Consider the following 24613-nt stretch of genomic DNA (forward strand, 5'->3'; position numbering starts at 1 on the left):
AATTATTCCCATGAGAGAAACTTGTCCTCAGCCTCCACAGCCTCCTATAAAGACCCTGGCCTTCTTGCCCACATGTGGTTAAAAACAGAAACGTAGACCCGAGGAAGGGAGGGACAGGCAAGGATTCAGATCTAGGTCCTGTTTCCACATGCAAAGTGTTGCATTAGTGTCCTCTTAAGCCCCAGCGAGAGAACAGAGTTCAACAATTATAAAAATGATCACCATTATAACAAATAATCTGCATATCTAAAAATATTTTCTAGCTGTATACTTAGAGAACTTAAAAACACTAATTAATCCTCACAGACTACATTGGACACTAGTTAATCTGTTCCTTAACTGAGTTATTTCATAACTAAATTCTAATGCAGCCAAAATCCCTAACCAGAAAAAATATATTGTATTCAGTAGACATAAGCTACCAATGAGTATACCTATCAGAGTAAGAAAATGGCCACCACAAGGTTTCAAGGAAACAAATGTTTCCAACTCATTAACCTCAAGAGAAAGTTAGATTCTATATCTGATCCAACATAAGAAACTCTGGACACACTGTGCTCCTAATTTCAGGGTGAGTGTGTAATAATATTTTCATGCACTGTTAATTAATGGGAACAGGTTTTCATTTAGCAGAACAAGCAATGGAAACCTATCTGTAACTTTGGTGATTACTAGGTCTGAAGGTTAGACATACTTCAGTATTAATGAAGGTGATTCACTGAATTTAAAAGCCACATCAAATAAACTGCAGAAGAACATTAAAAAAAATCTCAAATCCATAAAATACAGTTTTTTTTCCTTGTTTTTATTATGAAAGAATAAACAACCTTCTTGGCAAAATATCCTACACCTCTTTCTCACTAATGCCAGTATCTAGCGATTTGTTCCCATGAGGGGCAGTTAGTCCTTAGGAAGCATCCTTTGAAGAAGGTGACAGGGGCAGGGGGGTGGACTTACATGTCATTTAGTAGGATGCTGTTTATTAGAATTTAGCACATTGTAAAAATTACCTATATTTAGAAGTGCTAAGTTGAAAGGGTCCAATGTAGCAAATCATTTTATTTTCACTGATATTTCTTAGAAGATAGCAAAAAGACCTTTCTTTAATCTTGGTTACAGAAACATACATTTGCTATTAGGAAATGCCATTTCCTCTGGATTCTATGCTGCATTAATCAAATCTAAAAGCTATATTTACTAAGCAGATATACTATGCTTTCTCAGCATCTGAAATCCTAGGTTATGTGTATTTTCAATCTAAGCACTTATCTCTCTAAATAAGTGAAACTATATTCTATTAATATGTTGGAATTACATAATATACCAACTATACAGTAGCAGATTGTGAAAATCTAATAATGCTGTGTGAAATTATCTAGAAGAGATATGTATAAAAATAGGTAATATCCCTAAAATATTTTGCCAAGTTACAGTTTTTCCTGCTGGGAAGTTTACCACACTGCCATGATATATGTATGAAATGTCTGTTCAGAAAAACAAAATTAGAAAATATTCCTCTCATACCCACTCACTAAATGTAGGAATATATAATCAAAACTGGCTCTCAAAAGTGATACAAATATATAGAGAAAGATACCTGTATGTGTGACAAACAAGAAAACATGGAATCTATTTATTGGTTAGTTTTGAAAGGGGCCTCACACTTGTAATTAATTAAAATACATATATATATTATACATAATATATATATGACCAAAAACACTCATAAGAATGGATACATCTTATTTCCACTTTGCCCTCCAGTTTTTTGTTGATAGTCATCACCCTCCTTTTTCTAGGATTATTGCCTGACATAACAGAAATTCCACTGTTTGTCCTCCACAGAGCAGTGAAAGATGAACAATCTTTCCATTCTCCTGTCATGACCCATGTTCTGGGCTTGTGCTTTTTGGAGGAGTCTTTGATCTGTAGCAGGTCTCAGAGGCTTGTCTCCCGGAGGAACATTGTGCCAATGTTGTAGGAAACCTTTTTTATTCTCGATGAAGAAAGAGAAGGCTTTGGCTGCTTAGGACCAGTTCTTACCTCCAGGAAATAGCAGACCCCAGAGATTTCCTTTGGAAAGTTGTCTGGAAGCTCTTCACGGGACCGAGGAATGAATGTGAAACTTTCTTCTCGTTTTAATAATCTAAGAAGAAAATATATAATGTGAATCATATGGGCAGGGGAGATGAGAAAAAATGGACACAAATTTTAAAGACTCGGGAAGCCTATCAATGACTGAGCTCATATTAAATGCCTTCATTCTTTGTAGAGATGTGGCCTTCATTACATTCCAAATACTAGGAAATATTATTTCTCAGGAGAAAATACCTTCACGCTATAATAATAATTTTAAAAAAGCAAAGTTGTTCTTGGTGCTACTGGAAAATATTTGTTCAAAGTTGATTTTTTTCCTAAACAAAAGGCTAAAGAAACTGCATAATACAAGTTTTTATTCAAACATGCAGGATTTACTCTTTCTGTTTTAAAAATCTGCCTAATTCTGGAGCACTCCTTTAATGTTTTGTAGACTCTCAATAAGATTTAAATCCTATGTGTCATACACATAAATCAAGTTTTTAGCTTTGTAGAACAGCAGTCATAATTCCATGTTTCTGTGATATCTGGTTACTGATTTCTAGCAATACATATTTTCTAAACTCACTAGCATTTATTTGTCAAACAGCTTGACTCTTCCCATCCAGTCATAGTTAAAGACAATTTTCTAGTACACTAATACTGGAGATTTATTCTTGTCCAGTTCCATGAAATGTTCAGTTTGATAGCCGTACCTAAAAAAGTGGTCCAGAAGTTCAATTTAATTCAACAACTTTTATGGGCTGCTTCTTATTGCCCTAGAAAAATCTCCTAGATTCTGTTGTGAATATAATAAGTAGAACACAACAAGCTAAGAAGCTTAAAGTTTTGTCAAAAGAGATAGACACAGAGAATAAAAGAAACAGAAAATAAAAACTGAATAAGCAAACAAAAGCCACAGTAATATAAAAGTAATATAAAACAATAGGCTAGATGCCATAAGAAAGGTGAATCCAAAAAGGTGTTGAAGTCCAGAGAGGGAAAAAGTTTACAGTGGGATGACCACTAAACCTTCATGGATGAGATGGTACTAAAGATGGGCAGAATTTCAATAAGTGAATGTGGAGAACAACATAATCAAAGGTTTAGATACAAGAGAATTATGATCAGGATCAACATGTTTCCAACTATTGGATACCATTATAGAATGAGGTAAGAGTGAGAGTTAAGGCTGAAGCAGTAGGTTAAGACAAACTTTTGAAGTCCAAAACTAAAAGTTTAGACTTTATTTGGAAGGCACAGTGGAGCCAAACCTATCACTTTTTTCCTAAAAACAACTCATTTTCCTAAGACAGGTAAATGTTAATAGCAGGTCCAAGTTATTCAGGATAAGAGATGGGTTGGAGGTGAAAGGAACCATTATGACAGAGAAAAGGCAAAGTGAAAAAGTCAGTGAGTGCAAGGAGAATAAACAGTGTTTGAAAAATGTAAGATCATTGCACAAGCAATGATAATCATCTTTACACTAAAGAGAAAAAAAGAATCATTCCTTGTCAAAAGTTCTTAATGGATAAAAATATTATCTGAAAATAACAGTTGGTAGTACTAAGAATTCTTATAATGTGAGCAATCTATATTTACACTTATGAATGACTGTTGTAGTATTTTGCCTTGTAAAAGATTTTTTAAAGATTTTATTCTTACTTGTTCAGTTTATTTATTTAATTTAATTTTTATTTTATATTGGGGTATAGTTGATTTACAATGTTGTGTTAGTTTCAGGTGTACAGCAAAGTAGTTCAGTTGTACATATACATATATCCATTCTTTTTCAGATTCTTTTCCCCATACTGGTTATTATAGAATATTGAGTAGTTCCTTGTGCTATACAGTAGGTCCTCACTGATTATATATTTTATATATAGTAGTGTATATATGTTAATCTCAAACTCCTAATTTATCCCCTTGCCCCATCTTTCTCCTTTGGTAACCAGAAGTTTGTTTTAGAAGTCTGTGAGTCTGTTTCTGTTTTGTAGATAAGTTCATTTGTATCATCTTTTTAGAGTCCACATATAAGTGATATCATATGATGTTTGTCTTTCTGTATCTGACTGACTTCACTTAGTATGATAATCTCTAAGTCCATCCATGTTGCTACATATGGCATTATTTAATTCTTTTTTTATGGCTATTCCATTTTATATATGTACCACATCTCCACATCTTCTTCATCCATTCCTCTGTTGATGGACATTAGGTTGCTTCCGTGTCTTGACTATTGTAAATAATGCTTCAGTGAACATTAGGGTGCATGTATCTTTTTGAACTAAGGTTTTCTCCAGATATATGCCCAGGAGTGGGATTGCTGGATTATATGGTAGTTCTATTTTTAGTCATTTAAGGAACCTCCATACTGTTCTCCACAGTGGTTGTACCAATTCACATTCCCACCAACAGTGACTGAGGGTTCCATTTTCTCCACATTATTGCAAGCACTTGTTATTTGTTGACATTTGGATAATAGCCATTATGACAGGTGTGAGGTGATATCTCATTGCAATTTTTCCTTTTTAAAAACTTCCAATTGACCATTCCTTTAAAAATATTACACAGTGATTATATTAACTTGGGATATAGGTAAATGAGTCTCATTCTAACATTTCAAAATTCTTTCAATTAACTTATCTCACTTATCCACATAATGTAACTCCATGCAAAGTCTAAACATGCTCTTCTCTGACAAATTTATGGAGGGTAAAAGTGAGTCCAGAGTAAGATAGAGTGCTTTGATAATGGGAGCAGTAAGACAGTGTTGGCTCTGAAAGTAGAGTCCAGACCTGTTAACTCCTAGTCAAACCTAGCACTACGATAAATAATAAAGCTATACTAAGATAGTTTTTTTTTTCTTCCAGTGTTATTGAGATGTAATTGACATACAGCACTGTATAAGTTTAAGGTGAACAATATAGTGGTTGGATTTACACCATGAAATAATTACCACAATAAGTTTAGTGAACATCTCATATAAATACAAAATTAACGAAACAGAAAAATTTTTTTCCTTGTGATGAGAACTCTTAGGGTTTATTCTCTTAACAACTTTCATATATAACATACAGCAGTGCTAATTACATTTTTCATGCTGTACATTACATCCCCAGTACGTATTTACCTTGTAACTGTTAGTTTGTACCTTCTGACTACATCCAATTCCTGCTCCCCCCACTCCCCTCTGGTAACCACAAATCTGCTCTCTTTTTCTGTGTTTGTTCACTTTTGAAGTATAGTTGACCTAAAACAGTATGTTAGTTCCTGTCATACCCAGTAGTGATTTGATATTGCTATACATTTCAAAATAATCACCATGATAAGCCTAGTTACCATATGTCATCATACAAAGATATTACATAATTATTGACAATATTGCCCACACTGTACATTTCATAACCATAACTCATTTATTCTGTAACTAGAAGTTTGTGCATCTTAATCTCCTTCAACTATTTCTCCTTCCCCCAACAATCTCCTCTCTGGCAACCACCTGTTTGTTCACAGTATACATAATGCTGGTCTTGTTTTGTTATATTCAGTCATTTGTTCTGCTTTTTAGCTTGCACATAAAAGTGAAATCATACAGTATTTGTCTTTCTCTCTCTGACATTTCATATAGCATGATACCTTCTAGGTCCATCCATGCTGTCCCAAATGGCAGATTTCATTCTTTTTTATGGCTGAGTAATATTCCATTGTATGCATATGCCATATCTTCTTTATCCATTCATTTATTGATGGGCACTGAGGTTGCTTCCATATTTTGGCTATTGTAATAAAACTGCAGTGAACACAGAGGTGCATGAATCTTTTCTTTTTAGTGTTTTTGTTTTCTTCAGATAAACATCCAGGAGTGGAATTTCTGGGTCATTTGATAGTTCTATTTTTAATTTTTTAAGGAATTTCCATACTGTTTTCCATAATGGCTGCACCAATTTACATTCCCTCCAACAGTGATTTAGGGTTCCATTTTCTCCACATTCTTGGAAGCACTTGTTATTTGTTGATATTTAGATGATAGCCATTCTGACAGGTGTGAGGTGATATCTCATTGTGATTTTTATTTGCATTTCCCTGATGATTAGCATCTTTTCCTTTGCCTGGTGGCCATATGTATGTCTTCTTTAAAAATGTCTACCTAGGTTCTCTCCCAGATTTTAAATTGTGTTTTTGTTTTGTTGATGTTGCGTTGTAAGAGTTTTTGTATATTTTGGATATTAACTCCTTTTTGGATAGGTGGTTTGCAAATATCTTCTCCCATTCAGTAGAGAGCTTTTTAATTTTGTTGATAGTTTCCTTTGTTGTGCAAAACTTTTTAGTTTGATGTAGTCCCATTTGTTTATTTTTGCTTTTGTTTCCCTTGCCTAAGGAGACATGTCCAAAAAAGTATTGCTAAAACCAATGACAAAAAGCATATTAGCTAAGTCTTCTTCTAAAAGTTTTACAATTTCACGTCTTATATTTAAGTCTTTAATCCATTTTGATTTTACTTTTTATATGGTGTGAAAAATTAGTCCAATTTGATTCTTCTGTCCAGTTTACCCAACACCATTTATCTTTTCCACATTGTATTTTCATTCTTCTTTTTGTAGATTAATTGACCATATGACTGTGGGCTTAATTCTGGGCTCTTTATTCTGTTCCATTGACCTTTGTGTCTGTTTTCTGCCAGTACCATACTGTTTTGAATTACTGTAGCTTTGTAGTATGGTTTAAAATCAGGGAGCATGATACCTCCAGCTTTGTTCTTTTTTCTCAAAGTTATTTTGGCTGTTCTGGGTCTTTTGTATTTCCATACAAATTTTAGAATTATTTGTTCTAGTTCTGTGAAAAATGCCATTGGTATTTTGATAGAAATTACATTGAATCTGCAGACTGCCTGAGTACCATTGTCATTTAACAATATCAGTTCTTCCAACCCATAAGCATTATATATCTTTCCATCTGTGTCATCTTCAATTTCTATTCTCAGTGTCTTATAGTTTTCTGAGTATGGGTCTTTTTCCTCCTTAGTTAGATTTATTCTTAACTATTTTATTCTTTTTGATACAACTGTAAATGGGTTTGTTTTATTAATTTCTCTTTCTGACAGTTTGTTTTTAATGTATAGAAATGCAACTGATTTCTGTATATTAATTTTGTGTCTTGCAACATTAACAAATTCATTGATAAGTTCTAGTAGTTTTCTTTTGTGGCATCTTTAGGATTTTCTATGTATAATATCATGTCATTTGCAAAGGTGACAATTTTTCTTCTTTTTTTCCAGCTTGGATTCTTTAAAAAAATTTTTGTGTGTGTGTCTGATTTCTGTGGCTAGGACTTCAAATACTGTACTGTATAATAGTGGTGAGAGTAGGCCTACTTGTCTTGTTCAGGAAGAAATGCTTTCAGCTTTTCATTATTGAATATGATGTTGGCTTGGATTTGTCATATAAGACCTTTATTATGTTGAGCTATGTCCCCTCTATACCTACTTTGTTCAGAACTTTTATCACAAATCTATGTTGAATTTTGCCAAAAGCTTTTTCTGCATTTACTGAAAAGATCATATAATTTTTATTCTTCAGTTTGTTAATGTGGTTTATCACATAGTTTGATTTGCAAATATTGAACCATTCCTGATTCCCTGAGATATATCCCACTTGATCATGGTATATGATCCTTTTAAGGTATTGTTGACTTCAGTTTGCTAATGTTTTGTTGAGGGTTTTTACATCCATGTTCATCATTGATACTGGCCTATAATGTTCTCTTTTTTGTGATGTCTTTGTTTGGTTTTGGTAACAGGCTGATGCTGGCCTCATAGAATGAGTTCAGAAGTATTCCTTGCTCTTCAACTTTTTGGTAATAGTTTGAGAAGATTAGGTGTTGATGCTTCTTTAAATATTTGGTAGAATTCAACTCTGAGTCCATCTGATTCTGCACTTTTATTTGACGGGAGTTTTAAAATTACTGATTCAACTTCATTCCTGGTAATTGTTCTGTTCATATTTTCTATTTCTTCTTGGTTCAGTCTTGGAAAATTATACATTTCTAGGAATTTTTCCATTTTTTCTAGGTTGTCCATTTAATTGATGTATAATTGTTTGCAGTAATATCTTATGATCCTTTGTAATTCTGTGGTGTTGGTTGTAACTTACTCTTTTACATTTCAGATTTCATTGATTTGGGCTATCTTTTTTAGTTTGGCTAAATGTTTATCAATGTTGTTTATCTTATCAAAAGTTCATATCTCATTTTCACTGATCTATTGGTTTTTTAAAAATTCTCTATTTCCTTTATTTCTGCTCTGATCTATATGATTTCCTTCCTTCTACTAATTTTGGGTTTTATTTGTACTTCTTTTTCTAGTTCCTTCAGGTGTGAGATTAGATTATTTATTTGAGATATTTCTTGTTCCCTGTAGTAGGCTTGTATTGCTATAAAATTCTCTTTAAGAACTGTTTTTTGCCCCATCCCATAGATTTTGAACTGTTATGTTTCCATTTTCATTTGTCTCAAGGTATTTTTTGATTTTCTTATTGATATCTTGAGTGACCCATCAGTTGTTTAGTAGCATATTGCTTACCTTCCACATGTTTGTGACCTTTGCAGTTTTTATTCTTATAGTTGACTTCCCTTCTTATACCAAAACAAAAAACATCCTTAATCTGATTTCATTTTCCTTAAATTTACTGAGACTTGTTTTGTGGCCTAGCCCGTGTGATCTATCCTGGAGAATGTTCCATGTGCACTTGAAAAGAATATGTATTATGCTGCTTTCGGATGAAATGTTCAATATACATCCATTAAGCCTATCAAGCATAATGTGTCATTTAAGGCCAGTGTTTCCGTATTGATTTTCTGTCTGGATAATCTGCCCATTGATGTAAGTGAGGTGTTGAAGTCCCCTACTATTATTGTGTTCCTGTCAATTTCTCCCTTTATGTGTGTTAATATTTGCTTTATGTATATTTAAATGCTCTTACATTGGGTATATATATTTACAATCTTTAAATCTTCTTCTTGATCATTAAGTGATATATTAATTTGTCTCCTGTTAAAGTCTCTGTTTTAAAGTCATTTTGTCTGATATAAGTATTGCTACCCTGGCTTTTTTTTTTTTTCATTTCAATTTGCATGGAATATCTTTTCCCACCCCCTCACTTTTGGTCTGTGTGTATCTTCAGATGTGAAGTGAGTATCCTGAAGGCAACATATATGTATCCATTCAGCCACTGTATGTCTTTTCTTTGGAGCACATAGTCCATTTACATGTGTAGTAATTATTGATAGGTTTGTACTTATTACCATTTCATTAATTGGTTTGGGGTAGTTTTTGTAGTTCTTTTTTGTTCCATTTTTCTTCTTTGCTTTCTTCCCTTGTGATTTGATGATTATCTTTAATGTTTGGATTCCTTTCTCTTTTTTGTGTTTATGTATCTATATAGATCTTTGGTTTGTGATTACCATGAGGTTTATATTTAGCAAAATATACATACATGATTATATTACATTATTGATCTCTAAGTTCAAACACATCTTACCAACCCTGAATTTTTCTCCCCCACATTCACTGTTTCAAACATATTTTACATCAATTTTTTTTGTGTATCCCTTAACTACTTATTATTATGCATACAGTTTGGTTTTACTACTTTTGTCTTTTAACCTTCTTGTTTTATACATAGTTGATTTACTACCTTTATGGTATATTTGCCTTTTCCAATGAGATTTTTCTCTTTGTAATTTTCATGTTTCTAGTTTTGACCTCTTCTCTTCTGCTTAGAGAAGGTCCTTTAGCATTTCTTGTAAAACTGGTTTTTGGTGTTGAACTTTTTTAGCTTTTTATTGTCTGTAAACCTTTTGATTTCTCCATCAAATCTGAAAAGAGCTTGCCAGGTAGAGTATTCTTGGTTGCAGGCTTTTTCCTTTCATCACTTTAAATATATCATGCCACTCCCTTCTGGCCTGCAGAGTCACCTGATAGTCTTATGGGAATTCCCTTGTACATAACACGTTGCTTTTCCCTTGCTGCTTTAATGTTCTTTATCTTTAATTTTTGCTATTTTAATTACAGTGTGTCTTGGTCTGGTCCTCTTTGTGTTGATCTTGTTTGTGACTTTCTGTGTTTCTTGGACCTGGATGTCTGTTGACTTCCCTAGGTTAGGGAAGTTTTCAGTTATTAGTTCTTCATATGTATTCTCTGCCTGTTTCTCTCTCTCTTCTTCTACTTGGAAGTAGAAGAACATAACATTATATAATGTTAATAATATGCTTGATGTTGTCACTGAGGTCTCTTAAGCTCTCTTCTTTTTAAAAAATTCTTTTTCTGTTCATCATGAGTGATTTCCACTACTCTGTCTTCCAGTCCACTGACTCATTTGTCTGTATCATCTAATCTACTCTTGATTTCTCCTTGTGTATTTTTATTTCAGTTATTGTATTCTTCAGGTTTGTTTCATTCTTCTTCACATTTCCTAACTCTTTGTTGAAAACTTCTAACTTCTTACTTTTTTCGTTCATTTTTCTCCCCTGTTCTTTGAACATCTTTATGATCATTACCTTGAACTCTTTTTCAGGTAAATTCCTTATCTTGAACTTCATTTAGTTCCTCTGGGTTTTTATATTTCTCTTTCCTCTGGAACATATTCCTCTTTTGCCTAGTTTTGCCTATTTCTCCGTTTTTATTTTTACGTATTTGGTAGATTTGTTATGTTTCTCAATCTTGGAGAAGTGGTCTTATGTAGGAGATGACATATGGGGCCCAGCAGCACACTTCCCTTTGGTTACCAGAGCTATATGCTCTAGGGGTGCTCTCTATGTGGGCTACATGGGCCCTTCTGTTGTGGTGGACTGACTACTGTGGGTGTACTGGTAGACATGGCTGGCCCCAGGTCCAGTTGGTTGCCAGATTCTGACTAGGGTAAAAGCTGTAGGCCACTGGTAGATAGGACTGGGTCCTGGCATGACTGGCTGCACCAACTGGGAACTTCCATTCCTAGTACTGGTCTGCTGGTGGCAGGGCTGGGTTATGAACCAGCTGGATACAGAACCCTGGGTATTCCTGGGGCTAGTGCCGGCCCACTGGTGGGTGAGACAATGTCCTGTGGTGGCTGGCTGGAGGGTTAAAGGCCCCATAGCTGGTGTCAACCTGCTGCTGGGAGGGGCCAGATCTTAGGGTAGTTGGCTGAGGGCACCAAAGTGTCCAGAAACTAATTTTGACCCACTGATGGGCAGGACAGTGTTCAGCAGATCTTGAGTCTGGTGCTGGTGCCAACCTGCTGGTGTGTGGGTCAGGTTGAAACAGGTGGTTGTAAGGCTGCAGTGGTCCTGGGCTTGCATCTGCCTGTTGTTGGGTGGGCCAGGGCCCAGGGTGACCTGAGGCTGGTGTCATCCTACTGTTGGGTGGAACCATGTCCCGGGGCAGCTGGAGCTCAGAGCAGCCGACTTGATGATGAGTGAGATTTTATCCCCACACAGATAGCTGTTTGGCCTTTGGCTTCCCAGAACTGGTGCTGACTGGCTGAGTCCCAGTGGTTAAAAGCTAGAGGGAATATTCCAAAATGGTACTGGTCAGAACCACCAGTGTCCTCGTAGTAGACAGAGTCCCAGGTGTCTCCTACTTCTCTTGGAAGCTCTCCAAGAAGAGCAAATGGGTCCTTTCAAATTACTGCTTTTGCCCTGGGTCCCAGAGCATGTGATTTTGCATGAACCCTTTAAATATGGTGTCTCTATTTCTACAGCCGTCTGTCTCTCCCAAAAGTAAGCCCCATTGCTCTTCAAAGCCAAACATTCTGGGGGTTTGTCTTCCAAGTGTAGGACCCCTGGACTGAGAAGCCCATATGGAGTTTGGGAGCCCAATGTTGGGCTTGGATCCCTTGCTCCTTGGGGAGAAACTCTGCAATTGTAAATATCCTCCCTTTTCTGGGTCACCTACCTAGGGGTATGGGTCTTGATTACAGTGCATCTCTGTCCCTTCTATCCATATCATTGTGGTTCATTTTTCATAGCTTTAATTGTATAAAATATTCTCTGCTAGTCTTCATGTTGTTCTCATCAATACTTGCTCTGTAAATAGTTGTAATTTTGGTGTGCCCATAGAAGGAGGTGAGCTCAGGGTCTTCTTACTCTACCATCTTGGTCACTTCTCTTTAAGATAGCTTTACATCACAAAATAACTAAACTGAGATGTAGATAAGCCTTAATGACAATCAGAATGGAAGTCATTTTAGTCCTGTTTGCTTTCTTTTTGTTTTTATAGATGTTGATTGTCTTTACATATAATATACAATCAGTTACTTCAGAAGAAAAAAATGTAAGATTCCCTAAACAATAGTTTAATTTAGCATTGAATTCCAGAATAATTTTTCTTAGCTCAGAACAGTCATCAATGTGCAACATGTGGGTATCAATGATGCCAATCAATCAATAGACACTTGTTGAGTGCTTGTGACATGATGAAATAGTCCTCTGAATGGAAGAGAGTAAGTGGACATGCATAGAATATGTTAATATAAAATTTAAAGGGCAAGAAATACTGATGATAGAAATTAAGAATACAAGCCAGCATATGGTACAACATATGATAAAATCCAAAGGAGGAAATTCTGTAGGGCAAAGGGAGAAATGATTACTGTGGATCTTAGTACAAAATTCTAGAACCAGAGCAATAAAGTTCACTTCCACCAATTATAAAATAGAGCCATAAGCTCAATCTTTCCAACAAGTTTCCTTAAAGGCCCATTATCAACAAACAGGATTCTAGATAAACTACATTTCTCTATTCCTACATGTTAAGCCCCCTAATTTTGCTATCTTTACAGTTTGTTTGCCTTACCAAGGTCTTTGTATTTTGCTATAATTGAGATTTTTATGACAATGAATAATAAAATTGGGAAAACTTCTATGAAAGCCCTTGTAAATGACTGAAAGAGGGTGTAGTAGTGGCTTTGGATGCCACAACTTAAATAATTCACTGGACTTTGTCTGGGAGGAAACTTTTAATAATGAATTAATTTCTTGACATTTTAAATTCATCTCATATATACTGTGCTAAAATACAAATGCATCAACTTTTATGGAGTTTTATTCTTTTATAAGTATATGTTTTGGTATTAATAAACTAAATACAGTTTTAAATTTTAATTATAAAAATGAGAGCACATAAGGATAAATTGATCCAAGCTCCTATGATACCCAGTATTTAGCAAGTTTTGTATATATAAATACTGAAGTGCAATATTCAGATGATTTTCAATAGGAAAATCTGAATGAATTACTGGCGGGTCTGTGCAGGAGGTCGGGGGAAACATTTCACACAGCACACCTGGTCATGATGAGTCATGGTGATAAATAAATGATCAAATGTGTATACAGGGATTAAGAATTTATACACTGATCACCTCAGAACTTCTGACCCTTCTGATATGCTTTATTAAGTCCAAGTCCCTGGGCTGGCTCTAAAGCTTTGCCTAGCAGTCCATTTCTTCAGCAACTCAGGACTGATATGGAAGCTTAAATTCTACATAAATCTAAATTAATCTCCAGCTCTAATCCCTAAGTGGTTGATATACAACTTGGGAATTTCAACATGTTTAACAAGTGTTCAGAAGCCACACAAATCCTAGTTTACCTGCCTGTCACCTTTCCTCTTCTCAACAGAGTTTTTTCTACAAATTGATTTTCAAGATGAAAATTAAGTGCTTCTACAGATCATCGGATGGCCCTCAAGCATGCCACGGACCTCCATGGAGGTCCATGAAGCTGCTCCCTCACTGCTGTGCAATGAAGCTGTTCTCTGATTCCTTCAGCTCTTGCCCATTCCCCCTTGTTTTCACTAAGCATTGTGCTCTCCTGTATTCTGTCTTGGAAAAGGACCTGAAACTAAATCACACTGAGGTACAAATGACCTAAATGTAATTTCCATTTTAACACAAGATCCAGAGTTTAAAAAAGTAATCAAGTTGTAACCATGACATTTCAGGCATCCTATTCTAGGATTTATTGTCTTCTTCAGATCATACTTCATTGTCATATATACAGGTTGTCATATATACATATATATGACATATGTATAATTGTCATATATACAGGTTGATGGTTATATATTATTCTAACCTAATGGCTTATTATTCTAAACTAATGGCTTAGGTTAGAATTTGATCTTTTATTACTCAATTCCTTTTTCTCCAAATCTATACTTTGATTTGATTGTTAATTAGGGAGGCCTTTAGGGCTGGTTGCTATGTGCATTTCTCATACTACTCCAAGACTGTAGAATTAGGAAAGATAACCAGTAATACAATTCTTAAACCAGGCTTTACCTTCATGCAGTCTTCTGGCCAATGAGTTCAGCAGTTAGCTGGTCAACAGTTAGTTCCTAAATGCCTTCTAAGAGCTAGGTGCTGAAAAAATGCATTGCTAGTTTTGATTGTAATAGTTATGGGGCAGGAGAGGACTGAGATGGAAAGAAGGAACTTTTATTTTTGCTGAAAATGTCTTTTCATAAAGTGTTTTTTGTTTATTTGTTTGTTTTAGCTGAGTTGATGTCAGGGGTAACTCCCTAGACAAAACAAACCTTGCTGAAATTAATAGATGTATTTCCAGTCTCTAATAGTGATCAACTAGATGTGCAGTCCTCTAACATCTGCATGTTTGAAATCATCATGCAAGATTGGAAAATCTTTTCTTTGTTTCAACAACTAAAAAGACCTGTGTAATATGCAAAGTTATAAGAGAGCAACAACTCAGAATGCTATCTACCAAAGTAATCACAAACTTGTCTATTCATTTCCATGCTACTGCTCACCAAAGAATTCATTAAGACCAAGGCAAGAGACAATAATATATGAGGCATTTTGCAGAGCTGAGGCCAAGAAAGTATATGAGGATAGTGACTTTTTGAAGACTGAATATCTGAAATGTCTTTATTTCATTCTTTTCTCAACTTGATTAGTTTGATGCATCATTAAATTCTTGATTGGAAATTATTTTCTCCTCAATATTTTGCTGCTAAAAAGTCAGGTGTCATTCCATTTCCTATTCTGGTGGGTATAAACTTTCTGTCAGTCTTTCTCTCTTTCTCTCTCTCTTTTATCATCATCATCATCTTTCTGTCTCTGGTTTTATACAAATTAATGATAATGGTGTCTCAATGCATTTTTTATTCATTAAATGACCATTAGTGGAAGCTTTTGATATACAAAGTTATATCTTTCAGTTCTGAGAATTTTTTGGTATTTCATTGATAATTTTTTACATTTATTCTGTATTTTTCTTTCTGGATTTCTGCTTAGTTATATATTGGACTTGGTAAATTGATCCTCCAGTTTGTTTTCTTTTCTCTGTGATTTACTTGCTCATTTTTCTATTCTACTTTCTGCATGATTTCCTCTAATATTATCTTGTAATCCTCACAAGGATTTTAAAACAATTTTAAAACTTCAGATATCATATTTTTAATTTCCAAGAGCTCGTATTTGTTATATGATTGTTTCATTTTTTTAAGTGTTTTGTTCTTACTTACAATCTTAAATCTATGACAATATTAATCATCCTTTTTGATTTTCTTCTGTTCTCTATATTGCCTCCATTTCCTCCAAATGCTTATTGACTACTTGTTGTTGGGATTTTTTTCTTTTTTGGTTGTTGTTGTTTGCGTGCTTATTTTGGTCTTTCTCTTTCATATTAAAGGCATTCAAAAATGACTAATATCATTGGAAGTCCCTTTTACTTAACTGTGATGCAGTACAATCTGATTGGAAGCTTTATGTGTGGCAAGATTTTATAAAATTGTGGGTTTCTTTTGGGCATTTCATTAGGGCTCCCAAATATCAATACATTTAGCATTCTTCCCTTGGGCTAATTTGTCCAAGTAACAATGTTCCAATCATGCCTGTGGCATTAAACGTGGCTTCCAGCATTCTGGAAGTTAAATGGAGGAAATGAGCTGGGAATCTCACTGTTCAGTATATAGACTGTTACTTAGTCCCCCTGTTTCACCTGATCAAATTTAGAGCCATTTTCATTCAATATCTCAAGGAAAATAAACTATTGTATACTTCTAGAGTTATTTGTCCCTTCCAAATTTATTCTTACTAAATCATAGAGTTTTAGATGAGCACATGGCTACCCAGCTAGAAACTACATTTTTCAAATTCCTCACAACTAAGTTTCTGAGTGATTATTAGGTTCCTACAATTAGAGTCACTCGTTCAAGATTTAAATGTCAGAAGTTAAGTTGATTCCATTTTCTTTTGGCAACTGACTATTAACCCTGGCTATCAGATTAGAATTTTGCAGAAGAAGGCTCCAGTTTCTAGTTTCCTGAGTATCAGGAAAATGGCCCAGTAGTGGTGACTTTTTCACCCAACCTCCGAATCGCTGGAATGAACATTTAGGCAACCACTTTTCAGCTTCCTGAGATTCAAAGCTTAGTATGGCTGTGGCCATGGCTCCAGACCTAGAACATTATAACTCCAGTAGTGACATCAGAGGCTTAACTAGCCAGTTTTATATTTGCTGGCATCATTTCAAGATACCCAGTTTAGAATCTGCTCTTTTTCCCCCTTTCATGGTTCTGTAAGCATATCATTCACTGTATTAAATCTTTTCCGTCTTAAAATACCTGGGGTTGTTTCTACTTCTTGTACTTTTTCTGAAATTTCTCTCAGTTATGTGTTGGACTTTGTAAATTAATCCTCTAATTAGTTTCTCTCTTTTTCTGAATAGGCTGATATTTAGAGTTAGAGTATATAAGCTTGTTTCTTATCTGTACCTTCCTCTGTAAGACTTGAGACGTCATTGTTCCCCTCTGTACTAAGCCAAATACCACTAAAGTACACACTTTTCATCTTGCTCTCTTCCATTTTTAACTCCTTTTCCCTTCTTTGTATGTATATGTTGAGAGAGGATTATACTTGTTTTATATTTTTACTATCATTTTCCTACTATTTCAGAAAAGATTAATGAAAACCCAGGTGTTCAATCTGCAACGTTAAATTAGAATTTTCTACTGTTGCTAATTACCTGAATATCTTTTTGCTAAGGAATGCATTTGGACTCTGTTATGATGGCATTAGACACTATGTCTTTGAGTGATGGAGAAGGATAACAGTTCTGAGAAAAGAAAATGAAAAAAAGGTAAAAATTCTTTGTGGTTTTCTAAGTGTTCTGTAGTTCTCAATTTTTCCTATTCACCTTCTTCTTTCCATCTGAGTGGAATAAAATAAGTTCTGCTCTGTATTTCTGCTTTATGCTTCACTGCTCCAAAATCTGATACAGTTTGAAGATAGGCCCAATAAAACTATAGTTATTGAGTCAGACAGCCTAAAATCCCTTAAAATTCAATGATTCATTCTTTGGAAATAACACACCTGTCCAAATAAGGAAAATAAGAATCTGGCTTACTATGAAATAAACAGAAGGAGCTCACCAAATCTGTATGCATTTTAAGGTTACAAACATTTTAAGTTACAGATTTTGTAGCAATTTTATAGAATCATGTTTGTGGGTTTTAAAATTCAAGTTAATGGACAAGTTTTCAAAAAGGGACAGTTTCCCTATATGTCCCTGAGAAGTATAAGGCAGAGAGCCATAGAGGCTCTCTGTGACACCCTGGCTCATTTCTTTTTGCAACCACCTTGTGTTAAGTATTGATAGCAAAGTATGCTTACTATAAATTCCACAGTCTGTGTGCCTGGTGCTTGCTAGGGAGTGCACATTCTGGTATGTGTTTCTTATTTGGATGGCAAAACAAACGCTTCTTCAATTCTTAATTTTATAGAACTACCATACGACCCAGCAATCCCACTACTGGGCATATACCCTGAGAAAACCATAGTTCAAAAAGAGTCATGTACCACAATGTTCATTGCAGCTCTATTTACAATAGCCAGGACATGGAAGCAACCTAAATGTCCATCGACAGATGAATGGATAAAGAAGATGTGGCACATCTATACAATGGAATATTACTCAGCCATAAAAAGAAATGAAATGGAGGTATTTGTAATGAGGTGGATGGAGTTAGAGTCTGTCATACAGAGTGAAGTAAGTCAGAAAGAGAAAAACAAATACAGTATGCTAACACATATATATGGAATCTAAGGAAAAAAAAAAAAAAAAGGCCATGAAGAACCTAGTGGCAAGACAGGAATAAAGACACAGACCTACTAGAGAATGGACTTGAGGATATGGGGAGGGGGTGGGGTGAGATGTGACAGGGTGAGAGAGTGTCATGGACATATATACACTACCAAATGTAAAATAGATAGCTAGTGGGAAGCAGCCGCATAGCACAGGGAGATCAGCTCGGTGCTTTGTGACCACCTAGAGGGGTGGGATGGGGAGGGAGGGAGGGAGGGAGATGCAAGAGGGAAGAGATATGGGAATATATTGTATATGTATAACTGATTCACTTTGTTATAAAGCAGAAGCTAACACACCATTGTAAGGCAATTATACTTCAATAAAGATGTTAAAAAAAACATTAAAAAAAATTCTTAATTTTAGGATACTGAATAGCTAAAGGTAATTCTGCTACATTGGTTTCTGTGGACATTGTCAATTTTCAGCTTTAATAGCCTAAAGCCTCCATTTAACAGACTAAAAACCAAAGAGAGTTAAAATTAAAAACACTAAGAAGAGTTACATGTCTACAGGCAAAATTTCAAAAAGAGGTGGCAAATGAGAGATTAGAAAAGATAACTGTAATCAGTTCTTATTAATTAAATAATTTCTTCACATTTTTTATTCCTTTGATCAAAATTATTTTAAAAAAATAAGTCCAATATCACACTAGTCTTTCTGTATAAAAGACAAAGGGTGGAGTGGAAGGAAAAAAAATGCACATTTTTAAAATGAACAATACTTCATTGACTTCATTATTAAAATATTAGATGCGAAACAATTTTAAAGAATTCTGTGTTCTCTATTTGATGTATTCCTGAACAAATCATAAGTAGAATCAGCCTAGATCATTGTAAGGAGAACATAGAAAGTTGTAATGACTTCAGTCCCAAAGAAGGCAAATCAGCCTGAAGAAAATATTTAGGAGCTAGAAAATAAAAAGTGAACTTTTTTCTTTTCTTCAAGAGTTTAACCCTTCTCCTCCTCATTCTTCCATTTTTTTCTTTTAAAGTGTTCACATTTTAGTAACACTACATTCCCCATGTTATCACCACAGAATATAAATTCAGGTTAGATGAGAGAACTTCACAAATGCAATAACGTATTCTGTAGTATACCAAAGTTTGTATAAAATGTCTGACCAAATCAGCTTGCTCAAAAATCATTAATCACTTCCATTATAGATAATTTATTTAGTTTAACATTTAAAATTCTTAGAAAATAAACATACTATACACACTTTAAAAAGTGTTTTCCATTTACCTTTTCATTAGCACTTAAAATACATATTTCTGCTTGAAGATGACATTTAAAAATTATTCTAAAATAGCAGCAGCAAATAAAATTCTTCAATAACAAAAGAGCAAAACTAGGATCCATAATTAAGTTATTCTCATATTTACAAGTATGATCCTGAAATAAATACTACTTCTAAGCAGCTCTGTTATCAGCTTTTCATGTTTGGTTTAAACGTACACAACTTGTCAGTGTGGGGAGGCTTATATTATAATATTATATTCTATGCATTGTTCTGAAAGGGTTCTTCAAGAGCCAACCAGTCCTAAAAACTGAAGACCATAAAGCAAATAGGATTCCTATGTAACATCAAAAGCCTGTGATATTTTGTAACAGCTAGGAGTATTTTACGATTGGCTTGTTCTCTTCTTTAGAACTAATTTCATGAGGAGAGCTTAAGAAGGTGGACATTTTACCATTATCATGTGCATGTAAAAGTGACATGTTTCTTTTGTGCTAATTTGACTCCTCTGAATGACATAGTTAATGAGCTAGTCACCAATAATTTCGTGACCAGGCAAATGAAACGTGCAAAAAAAGAAACCAGTTTCAAATTAACATGTTATTGTCTCACCCACTCAACAATTTATTTTCAACATAAATATATAACCTCATTAGTGCATACATTTAGTTTACATACTGTCGTTTTGTATGAAATACTTTAGTTCTCTCTTAGTCTCTTTAAAAAAAAAAACAAAAAAAAAACCTCAATATGAGATGTCTGACTAAAGCAAGCACTATCAACCAGACCAAGACAGCATCTCTTCTAAGGTTTAGCTTTTGGCCAGAATTCCTGATACATAGAATAGTCCATACCAGGAGTCATTGCTCCTGCAACAAAGCCTTGGGTTGCCAGGCACATGTGAATCAGGTGAATGGACATTTTAGTATTTTCCCTTCTCTTCAATTTATATAATTCATACACAATGATTGCTACAAAACCTGCCATTCCAATGGGGACAAATGGTGCCCCTCTGGCTATTCAAATAAATTTACATCCATGATCTTCATCAAATGAAGAAAGAGAAACATCTGTGTAGGTAGACAGTGATTGAAGACTCTTTTGAGAACTACAGGACTTCTTTAAGTCACTTAAATTCTCTGGTTCTGTTCTCCAGAAGAGATCACATCTTGGATCACAAATCAAGCCTTGGAAAATTTAAGAAAATTCAAATCTTATCAGTCATCTTTTCCAACCACAATGCTATGAGATTAGAAATCAATTACATGAAAAAACTGTAAAAACCACAAATACATGGAGGCTGAACAGTGTGCTGCTAAATAACCAAGAGATCACTGAAGACATCAAAGAAGAAATAAACAAATACATAGAAACAAAATACAATGAAAACACGATGATCCTAAGCCTATGGGATGCAGGGAGAGGACTGGGGTTGGCTGTGTGAACACAGCCTGAAGGGGCTAGTGCACCACAGCCAGCCGGGAGGGAGTCCAAGAAAAAGTCTGGAGCTGCCAAAGAGGAAAGAGACTTTTTTTGCCTCTTTGTTTCCTGGTAAACAAGGAGAGGGGATTAAGAGCGACACTTAAAGGAGCTCCAGATATGGGCGTGAGCCACGGCTATCAGCACGGACCCCAGAGACGGGCATGAGACACTAAGGCTGCAGCTGCAGCCACCAAGAAGCCTGTGTGCAAGCACAGGTAACTATCCACACCGCCCCTCCTGGGAGCCTGTGCAGCCTGCCACTGCAGGGTCCCGTGATCCAGGGACAACTTCCCCGGGAGAACACACGGTGTGCCTCATGCTGGTTCAACGTCACACTGGCCTCTGCCACCACAGGCTCGTCCTGCATTCTGTATCCCTCCCTCCCCCCGGCCTGAATGAGCCAGAGCCCCCAAATCAGCTGCTCCTTTAACCCCATCCTGTCTGAGCAAAGAAGAGACGCCCTCAGGCGACCTACAAGCAGAGGCGGGGCCAAATCCAAAGCTGAACTCCAGGAGCTGTGCGAACAAAGAAGAGAAAGGGAAATTTCTCCCAGCAGGCTGAGGAGCAGTGAATTAAATCTACACAATCAACTTGATGTACCCTGCATCTGTGGAATACCTGAATAGACAGCAAATTATCCCAAATTGAGTAGGTGGACTTTGGGAGCAATGATATATATATTTTTTCCCCTTTTTCTCTTTTTGTGAGTGTGTATGTGTATACCTAGCGTGTGATTTTGTCTGTATAGCTTTGCTTTTACCATTTATCCTAGGGTTCTGTCTGTCCTCTTTTTTTTAAATTTTTATTTTTAGTACAGTTTTTAGCACTTGTTATCATTGGTGGATTTGTTATTTTGGTTTGGTTGCTCTCTTCTATCTTTCTTTCTTTCTTTTTAATTTTAATTTTTTTAAATAATTATTTTTTTTTTAATAAATTTATTTTATTTTATTTTACTTTCTTTTCTTTTCTTTTATCTTCTTTCTTTCTTTCTTTTTTTCTCCTTTTATTCTGAGCTGTGTGGATTACAGGCTCTTGGTGCTCCAGCCAGATGTCAGGGCTGTTCCTCTGAGGTGGGAAAGCCAAGTTCAGGACACTGGTCCACAAGAGACCTCCCAGCTCCACGTAATATCAAACAGTGAAAATCTCCCAGAGATTTCCATCTCAACGCCAAGACCCAGCTCCACTCAACGACCAGCAAGATACAGTGCTGGACACCCTATGCCAAACAACTAGCAAGACAGAAACACAACCCCGTCCAATAGCAGAGAGGCTACCTAAAATCATAATAAGGCCACAGACACCCCAAAACACACCACCAGACTTGGACCTGCCCACCAGAAAGACAAGATCCAGCCTCATCCACCAGAACACAGGCACTAGTCCCCTCCATCAGGAAGCCTACACAACCCACTGAACCAACCTTAGCCACTGGGGACAGACACCAAAAACAATGGGAGCTAAGAACCTGCAGGCTGTGAAAAGGAGACCTCAAACACAGTAAGTTAAGCAAAATGAGAAGACAGAGAAACACACAGCAGATGAAGGAGCAAGGCAAAAACCCACCAGACCTAACAAATGAAGAGGAAATAGGCAGTCTACCTGAAAAAGAATTCAGAATAATGATAGTAAAGATGATCTAAAATCTTGGAAATAGAATGGAGAAAATACAAGAAACGTTTAACAAGGACCAGAAGAACTAAGCAGCAAACAAACAGTGAATGAACACAATAAAGGAAATTAAAAATTCTCTAGAAGGGATCAATAGCAGAATAACTGAGGCAGAAGAACAGATAAGTGACCTGGAACATAAAATAGTGGAAATAATTACTGCAGAGCAGAATGAAGAAAAAAGAATGAAAAGAATTGAGGACAGTCTCAGAGACCTCTGGGACAACATTAAACACACCAACATTCGAATTATAGGGGTCCCAGAAGAAAAAGAGAAAAAAACGGGACTGAGAAAATATTTGAAGAGATAATAGTTGAAAACTTCCCTAATATGGGAAAGGAAATAGTTAATCAAGTCCTGGAAGCACAGAGAGTCCATACAGGATAAATCCAAGGAGAAACATGACAAGACACGTAAAAATCAAATTATCAAAAATTCAATAAAAAGAAAAAATATTAAAAGCAGCAAGGGAAAACAACAAATAACATAAAAGGGAATCCCCATAAGGTTAACAGCTGATCTTTCAGCAGAAACGCTGCAAGCCAGAAGGCAGTGGCAGGACATATTTAAAGTAATGAAAGGGAAAAACCTACAACCAAGATTACCAAGCAAGGATCTCGTTCAGATTTGATGGAGAAATTAAAACCTTTACAGACAAGCAAAAGCTAAGAGAATTCAGTACCACAAAACCAGTTTTACAACAAATGCTAAAGGAACTTCTCTAGGCAGGAAACACAAGAGAAGGAAAAGACCTAAAATAACAAACCCAAAACAATTAACAAAATGGTAATAGGAACATAGATATTGATAATTACCTTAAATGTAAATGGATTAAATGCTCCAACCAAAAGATAGACTGGTTGAATGGATACAAAAACAAGACTGTATATATGCTGTCTACAGGAGACCCACTTCAGACCTAGGGACACATACAGACTGAAAGTGAGGGGATGGAAAAAGATATTCCATGCAAATGGAAATCAAAACAAACCTGGAGTAGCAATTCTCCTACCAGACAACATAGACTTTAAAAGAAAGACTATTACAAGAGACAAAAGAGGACACTACATAATGATCAGGGGATCAATCCAAGAAGAAGATGTAACAATTGTAAATATTTATGCACCCAACATAGGAGCACCTCAGTACGTAAGGCAAATACTAAGAGCCATAAAAGGGGAAATCCACAGTAACACAATCAGAGTAGGGGATTTTAACACCCCACTTTCACCAATGGACAGTTCATCCAAAATGAAAATAAATAAGGAAACACAAGCTTTAAATGATACTTTAAACAAGATGGGACTAATTGATATTTATATGGCATTCCATCCAAAAACAACAGAATACACATTCTTCTCAAGTGCTCATGGAACATTCTCCAGGATAGATCATATCTTGGATCATAAATCAAGCCTTGGTAAATTTAAGAAAATTGAAATCATATCAAGTATCTTTTCCGACCACAATGCTATGAGACTAGATATCAATTACAAGAAAAAAATCTGTAAGAAATACAAACACATGAAGGCTAAACAAAACACTACTTAGTAACCAAGGGATCACTGAAGAAATCAAAGAGGAAATCAAAAAATACCTAGAAAAAAATGACAGTGAAAACACGACGACCCAAAACCTGAGATGCAGCAAAAGCAGTTCTAAGAGGGACGTTTAGAGCAATACATTCCTACCTTAAGAAACAAGAAACATCTCAGATAAACAACCTAAATTTACACCTTAAGCTATTATAGAAAGAAGAAAAAAAAAAAACCAAAAGTTAACAGAAGGAAAGAAATCATAAAGATGAGATCAGAAATAAATGAAAAGGAAATGAAGGAAATGATAGCAAAGATCAATAAAACTAAAAGCTGGTTCTTTGAGAAGATAAACAAAATTGATAAACCATTAGCCAGAGTCATTAAGAAAAAAAGGGAGAAGACTCAAATCAATAGAATTAGAAATGAAAAAGGAGAAGTAAAAACTGACACTGCAGAAATACAAAGGAT

At 35.4% G+C, this 24613-nt stretch overlaps 1 protein-coding gene and 1 pseudogene across 1 annotated transcript in view; both read right to left on the reverse strand.

Moving 5' to 3' along the window:
• Positions 1-1175: 1175 nt before the first annotated feature.
• The window catches only part of GUCY1A2 (guanylate cyclase 1 soluble subunit alpha 2), a 415463-nt gene continuing 392025 nt past the window's right edge, over positions 1176-24613 (reverse strand). Inside the window, exon 8 of the mRNA XM_036861930.1 lies at positions 1176-2146. Coding sequence (XP_036717825.1) covers positions 1939-2146 — 208 coding nt within the window. The 3' untranslated portion in view covers positions 1176-1938. The remainder of the gene's footprint in view (positions 2147-24613) is intronic.
• LOC118898963 lies at positions 20261-21305 on the reverse strand (annotated as a pseudogene).

Source organism: Balaenoptera musculus, chromosome 8, assembly GCF_009873245.2.
Source record: "Balaenoptera musculus isolate JJ_BM4_2016_0621 chromosome 8, mBalMus1.pri.v3, whole genome shotgun sequence".
NCBI lineage: Eukaryota > Metazoa > Chordata > Mammalia > Artiodactyla > Balaenopteridae > Balaenoptera > Balaenoptera musculus.